Source organism: Grammomys surdaster, unplaced genomic scaffold (genome assembly GCF_004785775.1).
Source record: "Grammomys surdaster isolate TR1022 unplaced genomic scaffold, NIH_TR_1.0 227, whole genome shotgun sequence".
Lineage (NCBI taxonomy): Eukaryota > Metazoa > Chordata > Mammalia > Rodentia > Muridae > Grammomys > Grammomys surdaster.
Window position 1 is genome coordinate 3,264,731 of NW_021604672.1, and position 13,089 is coordinate 3,277,819.

The 13,089-nt window shown below is 41.6% G+C and overlaps 1 protein-coding gene across 2 annotated transcripts in view; it reads left to right on the forward strand.

Moving 5' to 3' along the window:
- Crim1 (cysteine rich transmembrane BMP regulator 1) overlaps positions 1 to 13,089 on the forward strand; it is a 173,555-nt gene that overhangs the window by 27,942 nt on the left and 132,524 nt on the right. For both annotated transcript variants that reach the window (XM_028773451.1, XM_028773452.1), the window contains exon 2: positions 10,872 to 11,045. In XM_028773451.1, the coding sequence (XP_028629284.1) occupies positions 10,872 to 11,045 (174 nt within the window). The remainder of the gene's footprint in view (positions 1 to 10,871; positions 11,046 to 13,089) is intronic.

A 13,089-nucleotide genomic window follows, 5' to 3' on the forward strand; every position in this document is an offset into this window, starting at 1 on the left:
AAATTGCTTCTTATTGACACCAGATAGCAAGATTCCTGCAGTAATAGGTTGACATATGTGAGATCAAATATAGGCATATCTTACCCGCCCACCTCTCCCCCCAGCAGGTTTGGGTGACTGACTTTTTGCTTATCCGCACACACACTGATATAGAGAGTTGAGTTCACAGGCTTGTTCATGTTAGGCAAGTATTCTACTACCGAGCTGTCTTCTTCAGCCCCAAAGGTTTAGATATTTAGGGAAGATATTTCTTTGCAGAACAGTCTTGGTGTTGAAGGTAAGAATCAAGCAGAAATATAATTTGTTGGGATATCGGTCTTTTGATGATTACCTTCCGCTTGGTGGATCCTGAGGAATGCAGATGTTAGTAAGGTGACGTGCAAAGCAGGCTTAAGTTGATTTGTGAAGACATTTCTTACACAACAGATGCTGACTGAATTCACAAAGTTATTATCCTGAAAGGATTCCTTAATGCTACTTATAGATCATTACACCTTTAAAAAGTCATTAGATGCCCTTCAGGAGCCTTGCTCTGGATGAAAGCATTGTTCGCTCTCACAAAGAACCCTTGTTTCTTAGAGGGTGGAAGAGTTGAGATCATGCTTATAAGCTTAGATTTTCCATCCTTCTGATGGTTGCAAAGGAATGCCCATGAATTGTTTGTTTTGGCTACAAGGTGTCTGCTTGTTCCCAATGTGAAGGGACCCTCACAGTGGGCCTCAAGGTTGTGCTCCCTGTGAATAGGCTTGACCAGAGTGAAAGTCAATGGTGCTCCCGCTCCTGGTTGTCCAGAGCTCAAGTCTTCAGCATCTAGTGAACTTGAAAGTTTGCTCAGCCAGTGTCCAGTTCACTTTCCCTAATCTTTAGTCTTCACCTTGCCTGTGCAGTACAGTCTGTGTGGAATTCAGACCTAGGTGGCTGGGTTCTCACCTCAGCCAAGTGAGTTCATCCTGGTGAGACACCTAGTCCATAAGCTGGCACATAGCAGTTGCTCACCAGACTGTTACCAGGGAGTGAAATGTGCTTCCCTAGTGTGCTGGCTGTTCAGCTTCTCTGATGAAAATCTTAAATTCTCCAAAGGGCTTATTTTTAGAGTATCTTAATTTTGTTGTTGTTCTTACTTAAGGATTCAGTCACACTTTTCATTGTAGGCGTACAAATTTTTCACCATAGGTATTCTCACTTCACTGTAGGCATCTATGCTTTTCACCATAGGTGTTCATACTTTTCACTGTAGGCATTCACACTTTTCATTGTAGGCGTTCACACTTTTCATTGTAGGCATTCAGTGTTCACCATAGGTGTTCACACTTCTCAATGTAGGTGCACACACCTCTCACTGTAGGTGTTCACACTTTTCACTCTAGGCATTCACACCTCTCACTGTAGGCGTTCACACCTCTCACTGTAGGCGTTCACATTTCTCCTGTAGGTGTTCACACTTCCCACTGTAGTCATCATTCACCCATTTGGATGAGTGCAGCTCTCATACCTTGTCTTCTGGTTTGCTCTTGATTGTTTGACTAACAGCTGTGAGGCTACAGCATACATTAATATTTATAAAATAGTTCTGTGCATTATTCATGTGCCCAAGTGCCTTTCTGGCAAAAAGCATTAACTTATGTTATCTAATGCCATGATATACAGAAGTGGCAGAAAGAAAACTAAGAGTTTGTTATTTGTTATTATTTCTCTAAAATGGTGGAGGCATAGTGTATCTATTTACTCATTCAAAATGTCATAAATATTGATACATGGATTCATACAGTGTTGAGATGAAAAGACTGGAGTTTATATTAGTATCTTCAGAGGAAAAAGCCTGAAATCCAAAGATGGTTCTCGGTCATAGGTGGCTTTCTTCATCTTACACCAGATTTACTTTCTAGAAACAGTTTGACCCTCAGATACTCACATTGCTTAGCTCTCATGCAAGTCCTGCTATCTTCTGTCCTGATCCCTTTCAGCAGATGGTGAGTTTTGCAAAGTTGCTATTTGCTGGGTCCTAAGATAGCTCTGTAAGGAAGCAGCTGTGTCACAAAACCCACTGTGGTGGTTGAGTGAGCATGTCTCCCGTAAGCTCCATGACAATGCTTTTTGGGAAGGTTTAGGAGGTGCAACCTTGGTACAGGAAGTTCATCACTGAGGAGGGGCTTTGAGAGTTCCTTGGAGCTTTCTGTGAAGAGTAAGCAGACTTGTTCAAAGCTGTGGAGTCACACAGCAGCATGGGTAACAGAAATGGACACAACTCAGTGTTGCTGGCGCAAGGGGACATATGGAAGACAGGAAGCTGAAGATGTGTGTTGGGCTTAGTCGAAATGGGCTTTGTGCTCCATGCCAAGGATTTGAATGGCCAGATGTTGGACTATTTTATAGACCATTGTTTCTAACTAGGGAGTCCTTAAGAAGCTTGGGGCTGTTCTCTTAATGCCTCTCAATAGGTGTTATTTACGCAAAAGTAACTCTTTAGGAAGATCAAACACTGGGACCTGTGAGAGACAACTGAGGAAGGCTTTTAGGGAACCTTGATGAAGAGATGAAACAAAATATTAGATCTTCCCCTAAGACAGTCTCCCCTAAACCAGGGCTTACTACTTTTAGGCAGGAGAACATCTGCTAATTGATAACCATGGAGTTAGATGTTTCACTGGACATCAGTAGATCACCTCACTTAATGTGACTTTGAAACTGAGTTTTCAAAACTCTGCTAGTCTCTTAGTAGGAAGCTACTTCAAAGTTAAATGATGACTTTCAGAGCTATATAATTCTGTGACACTATCCTCAATAAAATTTTAGTATTGCACAATTTCAAAGGTGTTGGCAAACCTTTAAAGAAACTTGAGAGTAAAGTCTAAAGGGGCCTCATGAATTATCCATTCCATCCCCCTTTTGGTCATTAAAATTTTGGAGCCTAGAGAGCTACATGTTGAAGGGTCCTTCAGGAACCAGCATCAGAGCGAAGGTTGTGGTCACCTGGCCAGAGCTTTTTCTTACGCCACCTCATCTTAGCTTCTCTTTGTTCATATGCAATTTGAGATAAATTCTAGTTTAGACAGAGTTTTGAAGTGATTTGTAGTATGTTGGTTAGCACCAGGCTTTTCTGTCCTTTTTTTCTTTTTGCCCTTGCTTCTAGAGTCAAGACATCTTCTCTTAAGCCTCCTTACTATTCTTCACCAGCATTCTGCAGTCAGAGAGGACATTATTTTTCCCTTTATTTTCTATACTATCTCCACATACTTGCTATATGACTTGGTGTGAATGTTGGATACTATATAAACCCTTTGCCTGACATTGAAAGGCACTAGCACCTGGCTCCGTTTGGCACACATAATAGATACCAGTATCTCCATGAAGCAGATGTGATTGACATAAAGAAAGGATGTGTCCATTTACATTTGTACTTCACTTCTGGCTCTCCTGTTAGCCTCACTGCAGAAGCATCTGGTGAGATATGCAGAGGTAGAACCTTACACCTCCTAATCAACACAATAGTGGTTGTGTTAAGCGCACTGCTCATTTTTACTCTTCATCACCGAGACAATAGGAATCCATGTTCTTGCTTGTTACACGTTTAGGGCTTTTTGTTCGTCTCCCTCATGAGCAAATATTCATATGGATATTTTAGTATTGCCGTTGTTTTAGAGACTTTGGTTTTGTTCGCTCTAGTGTATAGACACCAAACGTAGTTCCATTTTGTGCAAATGTCTGAAAAGGAAAATTTCACTAGCAGAAGTCTTTTCTGCTGATAGCCATAAACATGACCTTCCTGCTTTGCACTGATTACAGCCCATGAAAGAGGGAGAGGGAAGCACCCGCTTCTCGAGCGCAGGCTTTAAGCCTGGAGCAGAGAGATCGAACGCTCACTGCATTAGCTTCCTCCTGGAGCAGAACGGAATGCCTGATAACAGCCAGCTGGGAGCTGGGGTTGCACAGAGCAGCCTTTGGACCTTACAGGAGTTTCTAGGCTGGCGTGGAAAGAGATACCAGTATTAGCTATTTGCATCTTACTGTAGCCACAGGGATATGTGAACAGCTGAAGAATTAATTTGATCTATATTCCCAAAAGCCTCTCCTCTGCCAACAGAATTCCATTACAGTGAGCTTCTGAGTGTGGATTGTGAGTTTGTTTCTTGCTTTTTAATGTCTGCTATAGCATATTTCTGGCACGTGAACTGCTACATGATGAAGTGCAGCTATCTCTTACTTTGGAGTAAACTCCATTAACCTGGGCAGGGGCAAGGCAGAAAAGGAGAAGCTCTGAGTGCACAGGTGTCTTCTGCCCTCAGGAAGGCGGATTTCAGAGTCACAGGGTCCTCTATCCAGTAACTGTTGTCTACCTGACATGTTCTATTTCCAGAAGGAAGAGTAGTTTGATGAGCAGAGAAGTTGAATCCTGGATCAGCCAGGCTAACAAGTCCATAGCTAATTCTTGGAGCATCCAATATGGTGCAGAGGAGGGGTCTATTTCCTTGTAGACCTAGAGTTGAAGGGCCCCGCAAATACCTCGTATGAGGCCTCGCCACATCTTTCTGCCTGGTGCTTCCTCTCTGCTCTCAGGATGGGAAAGCTCTGTATTTAAAATCTTCCACTTCAAATGTGGAGGAAGGCCAGTTCAAGGCACCCTCCAGAATATCATGAGATACTATGGAATAGAAAGGCAGTCCGGGATGAAATAAACACAGGGAAGTGTTTTAACATTATCACTACGTATTCACTATAAAATAAAGAAGCCACTTACATTCTGCAAAGTTGCTTGCTGCTCTAAAACTGCAAGAGCTGTCAAGTAAACAGGGTTAGGAGAGGTCACTTCAAACCTGTAAGGCCATGCACATGGGTGATGATTGCAAACCATGTGAGGGAGGGTAAAGATATCAACACAGCTGTAATCTACCCATGGCTCTGGCACCTGATCATTTATGACAGAGACCAGTTTTATAAGAATTAAGCAAAACTTACAAGAGTCATTCCGTCCTCTGTTTCCGTATGTGTTTCTTTCTTCTTTTTAATATATGGCAATGTTTCTTCAGCTTTTTTATTTTGCTGGCAACCTTTCTAGGTGTCTTAATGTAGCAAAAATTTTAGCTGTAGGGGAATCCCCTTTTTTTGTACTAAGTGAAGGGATAAAAACAAGATTACCTGCACAGCATCCTCATCTGTCCTTGATAGTTTTACTGTGGTTGTTTAAAAACAAATAGAGATTCCAAATAACTGCTTCTATTTTTTTTTCTATACCATTAGTATCCTAGAATGAGACATCATATAAAAAACTTTTGTTTGTTTTTATGTGGGCATTTGTTACTTACAAATCACACATTAACGTAAACACATTGAAAAATTATTAGTAGTAAATTAATTTTAGAATAAATATTAGTTGCTTCTCTGTTACTGTGATATAATACCCAAAACAGAGCATTTTACAGAAGAGATTCTTTGGGCTTATGATTTCTGAGGAAGAGTTCATAAGGTGTATGGGGCATGGCAGTAGGCAGCCAGAGCAGGATGCTAGCTGGTATATGTACATATACCATATGTACATATGTATGTATGTATATATATATATATATATATATATATATCCAATTGTAAACATGAAGCAGAGAGGAAGAATTGGAAATGGAGTAAACTTTTAAACTCTCAAGCCCTGGTCTTAGTGACTTACTTCCTCCACCAAGGCCACAGCTCTCCAGAACCTTCCTAAACAGTGCCAAGCAACTAGAAACCAAGGATTCAAATGCATGAGCCTATAAGGAACACTTTGCTTTCAGACTTACACCGGAAGCATTTTTCTGGTTCATTGATGACCTTTAGAGATAGACCTTGTTCACTGCTGCTTCATAGTCTTGGGTGTCCTTGCTGTGAGGGCTTGTATACTAGCAGGGCAAGGCCATGTTTCAGAACAGCAGTTCTTACACCATGGGGTGTGAAATGACACAGCTATCTATATAATTATACTAAATTTGTATTTGTCTTCCCCTTGTGTATCCATTTGACAACAGTGGAGCAAAAAAAACAATGCCAAGAAAAACTATTGGCATCTTGGTTTAACAGGGGCTATGACACCAGGCTAGATTCCAATGAATCTTCCTTTTCTCCACTTTGTACTGTGGTGCGGAGTAAATAATACAACAGTTAAATACGATTAAAACAAAACAGAAAACAGAAAACCCTCCCCCTAAGGAGAACCTTAATTCCTTAACTGAAAGTGAGGTTATTAATTGAATTAATTTTCACCTCCTTGTCTCACTAGTTCTGAGGGATGAGATGAGATGTACCCGAGAAGCAATTCTGCTGTACACTGAAATGTGACATCTGTCTGGAGGAAAAACCATGAGTGGATTTAGGAAAAATAATTAACATTCTGATTTTTTATCTTATAGATATAAACTTTAAAATACATTCGCAATATATTTTATAGTATATCATATATACCTCTTTTATAGTATACAATATATATCTGTTGACCCTTCTGTCTGGTAGACTACAACTTATCACATATAGAATCTCCAATACTTGCCATAAATAAGGAACAGTACTCCTAATCTTGGCTCTAGTTTTGTTCATACCAGCTTAAAATGAAGCTGGCAAAAATTAGATGCTTTGTTGTATATTATCTGAAAAGGGAATTCACCAAATGCTATGTAGCTCTGCAGAAAGACCACCCCGATCCTGCTGCCTGAACACTCTGACATATAAGGTTTTCTGAGCATTGATATAGCACAAATTCTATTCAGATATTTTATTTAAAAAAAAACTCTGAAATATGAGACATTTTAGGTTTCAAGGATTAGGATAAGAAAGATTCAACCTGCACTGGATTCTGATCGTCTCAGATGTGATCAGCTTTGTGTGCTAATCAAATTTCATTAAATTTTGCCTTCAATCCCTGTTGATTTTTCTGTTAAATTGTTTTAAAGTATAATGTTCCGTAATCGAAAACCATAAAAGCATTTGTCTTTGAAGCATGCTGTTCTCATCCTATAAAATAGCCGTTGCTAAGGGAACTACTTGCCAAAAAGAAAACAAAGTATTGATTAGGTGGGGCCAGAGAATTGAAAGATTTTCTTTCAATAAAGACGAGATACACCTACAAGATAATGTTGGCTTCAGAGAGCCGTTTCCAGGCTGATGTAGAGGGTGCTGGTGGCATCCCAAGGGAGCAGCAGCCTTGGCTGTGGATGTGTAGGTGTGGCCAGTGCCACAGGTAAGACACTTCAGCTGAGAGACAAAGCAGAGCAGAGCCTGGGAGATCAGGAAGGAGCCTTTGCTTCTTAGCTTATTCCGAATTCAGGGCAAATGGTCTTCCTCTGTTAAGACAGGGAGAAGCATCTGGTAGTCAAACAGCTTGGCTCTGAAAATGGGCTTCTTGGAAGGATGATAATGCCACCAGGTGTTAAGTGGACGTTGTCTGAGAGATGAACTGAGGAAGAGATTAATGGCATGTGATTTCTAGTCAGAAATTACCAGTGTCCAAGCATTTCTTTAAAATATGTGCTTCACCCAGGGTTTCTGTGACCAACTTTTAAAATAAGACCAGCTTTAAAGTGTTTCTTTAAATATAATCATCTTGAAACTTTTTTGGCAACATCTTGTTTTATAACAGGCTATATTGTTGTTTTATATACACATACCCATATATACCTATACTGTATGTTGAGGTTACAGAAATTGATAGTTGTGTCCCTGCCAGTTAGGTCTTGGGCCCATCAGAGAAGTTTAACTTACATAAAACCTTGATATCTGTGCAAATGCTTGCAGGTAGATGGTGGAACAACTCATTCTTCTGGGTATTTGGAGAAGACATCTCAAAAGAGGTCACATTGACCTGAGTCTCACTCAAAGAATGAATAAGAACGACGTTGAAGCAAAAGCAAGCCTGTGTTGTGGGTTATAGGTTCGTAGTGAGAACCTCAGTGCAATGTAGGATATAGGTCTGAGAGAGATCATTGAAAGAGGGCTCTGTCAATACCATAAAAAACCTCATGGTCAACAGCAAAGTTTGGACTCTGTTGTCTGGCGAAAGAGGACCACTAATAGCCTTTGCTTTTAAAGAAAGACAAATATAGTAAATGTGGGGGAATGAGGTTGAAGGACAAGGGGAAGGTGGAAGGGAGAGAGTAGAGGACTTGGTGGTACACACCTCTCCCTGCCCAATGGTATATGTGAGTGTGAGATGGTACACACACACACACACACATACACACACACACACACACCGTGATGATATAATGTAGGCATGAGGTATTTATTGTGCAAGAATTATTGTGGAAGAACCAAATCAATTTGGAAATGCTGCACATTTAAAAATCAATAATAGAGATTTCCTTTCATTAAAAAAGAAAAGTCAGATGGTAGTGGTGCACACCTTCAGTCCCAACACTTGGGAGTCATATTTCTGAGTTTGAGGCCAGCCTGGTCTACAGAATGAGTTCTAGAACAGCCAGGGCTACACAGAGAAACCTGTCTCAAAAAAAAACCAGAGAGGGATGGGGATTAGAGGAAGGGTGGAAAGAGAGGAAGAAGAGGAGGAAGAGGAAGGAGGAAGAAGAGGAAGGAGGAGGAAGAAGGAAGAGGAAGGAGAAAGAAAGAGGAGGAAAACATGGGTAGTCTTTCCAGTGGTTCAAATGTTTTATAAATTACAAGTTTTGAAATTCTGGGAATTAATCTCTGCATTGAAAGTTTTAATGTCCTTTGCCAGTTCCTGTGAACTGTACCAAGACTGTCCTAATAGCACATGAGCAACTACCTACGTCTGAGACATCCCTGAGGTCAACACCGAGTTGTAACTCGGTGAGCACAGATAGTACTTTCCCAGCTTGAGTTGCTCAGTGGACTTTCTGGTTCTCAGAGTATGTGAGGGATTTCAGTTCCCATGCAGTGTACCTTTGTATGTGTGAATATTCTTTACATGGTAAATGCCGGCTAAGAAAGAGAACAGAGTATAAAATAGATCACTTGGGTGTCTGTGCTTACACTTTAGAAGCAGAAGATCATCAAAGTTGGGGCATTGATTATGTAAGCAGGCCTACTCTAGAATCAAAACAGAGAGTATTTTTCTCTTCTGTCATCTTAAAGAATCATCCTGAAGCTCTTTAGGTTGTGATTTCTTCGCTTTAGAGTCCTTGGCAAGACAATTATTTCAGTAAAGGAAAAAGGGAGAATAATCTTGTGTAGTGTATGATCGAGTGATAGCATCAGTATTAAGTGTTACTTTTGTAGAGACCATAGCTGTTTGTTTGCACTGTCTTCTATGAGAATATACCTCCCTGCCGTGTTATGAATTCATGTCAGGGCCTCACAGTGGCTAAAGGCTATCATAGAGTTGCACACCGCAGCCAGGAAACACTGTCTTAAGATGATGTTTACTCTTCAGTGTGAGTAACAGGTATAAGTCTTCTTAAATGCAAGCACTTTGAAATTTTCTCTGTAGATACTGTTATCTGAAACATGTTTGCAGTCCAGGAGTCCGTCTCAGTTCGGGTGTGATTAGAGTCTTTTAGAGATCGCATGAAGAGAGGGAGACTCGTGTCATGTCCCTGGCATCTGTACAGAAGTCGGTGTTTTTCTGTAAGAGGTATTTGAACTAGGAGGAACGTAGTTAAGAACAGAGCCTAACTAGTGTTTCATATGTTTGTTGGATTTTCTTTTTTCAGAAAAAAAAAAAGAACTGGTTTTGAAAGACTTTAATGCTCATTATTTTTAACTCTATATAGCTCTTATGTGTATGTACATGAGCGTGCAGAATCTGATGGCGGTCAGAAGGTGCTATCACACCTAGAGTTACAGGGTTGGTGTCACAGTGTGCGTGCCAGGAATGGAACTCGGGTTCTGTGCAAAAATCAGTACTTGCTCTTAATGGTGAACCACCTCTCCTGCCCCAAGGCTGGCTTTACCATCCCCAAAGCTGGCTTTAGAACCTAATTTATTACAAATTGTTCCATCCCAGCACCTGAATCACCTTCAGAATGTCATGACCTCTGTCTCTCACTGGGTGGTAGCTGTCTGGATTGTGGTCCTTAGCTTTGTTGTAGGTAGTATTGGGTGCCAGCGGCAGGTCCCAATAAATGTTGGAGATGCTCCCCTTCCCTGCATCCCCCTCCTTCACTGCAGAATATGATACTTGAGATTCGTTAGCTTCCTTGCTGTCTGTACTGTGCAATACAGTCAGAAAAAGTTAGCCTAATTTTGCTTTTGAAATTGACAAATGTAACTAACTCATATATACTTCTAGTGAACATGGGATGGTCGAAGAAGCTTTATTTAAAAATTAAAAAGTGCTTCTGAGCATATGTGTGTGTGTGTGCGTGTGTGTGTGTGTGTGTGTGTGTGTGTCTGGTACATGCCTTTGTATGGAAGGCAGAGAACAACCCTGGGTGTCATTCCTAAGACATCAGCCACTCTTTAATTTTTTTCTGAGAAAGGGTCTGTGGAACTCACTGATGCAACTAGGCTGACTGGCCAGCAGCTCCAGGGATCCCCCATCACCTCCCCCGCCATCACCTCCTCCCCAACACTGAGACACACCAGCACACCTGGCTTTCATGGCTCCTCCTGTGTTTGCAGCATACACTTTATTGACCAAGCTATCTCCCAAGCCCGTCTCCCCAATTAAGTATTTTGTAGGAGTCATAGTTGGTACGTGGTACACAGGAGTCATGGATTTCGGCCACAAATGTGACTATTTAATTTCTTCATGTGTGGCTGCATTTCAGGCTTCCCAGTGACATAAGTTCATATGTACAATTTCTGCCCTAACTGCCTTTCACAAATGAAGGCCTCACATTTGGGTGCCGATCTTGACATCCCAGTGTGTGTTTGATCTCAAGGCCTTTGAAGAAAGTGAAGAGAAAACCTTTCTCTGGGTAATTGTCTTGCAGATGAGGACTGGGACGATGACCAGCTGCTTGGTTTTGAACCCTGCAATGAAAACCTTATCTCGGGCTGCAATATAATCAATGGGAAATGCGAATGCGGTACCATCCGGACCTGCAACAATCCCTTTGAGTTTCCAAGGAAGGACATGTGCCTTTCAGCATTAAAGAGAATCGAAGGTAAGCACGCTTGCTTGTTGCCGCTGCTGTTGTTGTTTACTGTCTGTCTGTACGGCTCCACAATGTGCAGCTGAGCCTTCAAAGCCAAGGGCATCCTTGGAGAATCCTAACGGAGAAGCGTACAGTGTGTCAGGTGCTGATGCAACTGAAGTGTGTGTTTCCCAGAAGTGTGGGATGGTGGCAGTCATCCTGTGAGCAGGGTACCTTGTGCCAGCTGGCCTAGGTCACCTCTGCATAATGGATGATTTCATGAGTGGTGTGCTTGGGACCAGCATCTGTTGTCACTGGGGCCATTCTGCTTGATTGACCCTAGCGTGGTGCTCTGCTAATTAGAAAGATGGCTCATCTGGCAGAGGGGAAGAACTGGAGAGAGGAAAGAAGTGTGCCTTTACATTGAAAGCTAAGGTTAATTTTGCCAAGAAGCCAGAATCAGGCAGGTATGAATGGATAGTGAGACGCTTCACCTCTGGAGAGAAGTGTCAGAAATTACATTAAAGTAACAAGAAAATTACACTAATATGGTCCAGAAATTTTGTCTGCTCGTGCATGTAACCTACAAAAAGCAGTTGATAACTTGAAAATATATTTGTAAACATAGAAATCCCAGTAGAAGAACCCCAAGCTTAGTGCTGGAGCTTGCAACAAGAGTTAAGAGGAGGGAGGCCTGGATGCCAGCTCTGCCCTACCAGGACTGAATTTTCCTTCAGCCCCGGGTTCTTCCTGGTTGGGAGGGGGTTTGACAGAAAAGGAGTGTTAACAGGAGGCAGTCTTAAATTCACCCTTCTCCTTTAGAATGTTGTCATTCGGAGAATGACAAAACATGCAGTTTGGAATAGCAAGGATTTTCTGTGTCCAAAATCAAACCCCTGGGGCAGCTCAGCAGGACTGAAGTTTCTGGAATGTATTAGTTTTACAATGTATTAGATTTATTAAGCTGTTCTAAATAATAAGGCATTTATAATAACCTATAAAATAGTGCTGCTATTTTGCACTTACCAGAACTCTTTAACCATTGAGGGACTATAATAGAAAATAATAAAAATAAAATAATAAAGGCAAAAGTATTCTGTGATATAGGTGACTGAACCCAGGCAGAGACTCATGCATGCTAGGCAGGGGATTTACTGATGATGATGATGATGGTGGTGGTGGCGGTGGCGGTGGCGGTGTGTGTGTGTGTACACACTTCTCTCCTACGTAACATCCCAATCATAGTTCCCCCACCCTCCATTCCTCCTAGAACCCACATACACACCTCCTCTCTAGTCCAGATCCGTTCTTCCTCTGTTTTACCTTAAAAACAAACAAACAAAACAAAGCCAAAACAAAACAAAAAACCAGGCCATCAGAAATATCAACGGAACACAGCATAACAAGCTATAAGAAGACTAGGCACAAACCCTCATGTCAAGGCTAGATGAGGCAACCAATAGGAGGAAAAGAGTCCCGAGTGCAGACAAGAGTCAGAGGACACACCCACCCCCACTGTTAGGAGTCTCACAAGAACACCAACCTGCACAACCATAACGTATGTGTGTGCAGAGGGCTTAGCTTAGACCTTAACAGGGTCTATGATTCAGTCGTGTGAGCCCCCTTGAGCCCTGCTTCCTGGAGCCTGTAGGATGACGTCTCTCTACAGCCTGACAAACATTTTAGAGCTACTGAGAGGAGGAAATAACAGTCCTTCTAGTCCTTAAGTTTACATGACTGATTCAAGCTTCCACATATAGCTGAGTTACAAGGTTAACCATCATGTTAGCCTAGGGTTAGAGATGATTTAGTTCTATGACTATTTAATTAGTGTTATCCATATTGTAAAAATCAGATTATATGAATAATATGACAGACTAGGTCTGCCATATCTTGCCATTCTTACACTTATGAAACAGCTGTATCCAGTATTCCCAATGCTCTGCAGCGACTGGCCCTCAGCCACCTTGCAGGCACCTAATGCCTGCTCCTGAGCACTGTCTCTTCATGGCCGTCGAGGTTATTTGAGATGTAGCAGTTTAAGAAAGCTGTGACACCAGACCTGCTGTCTGTT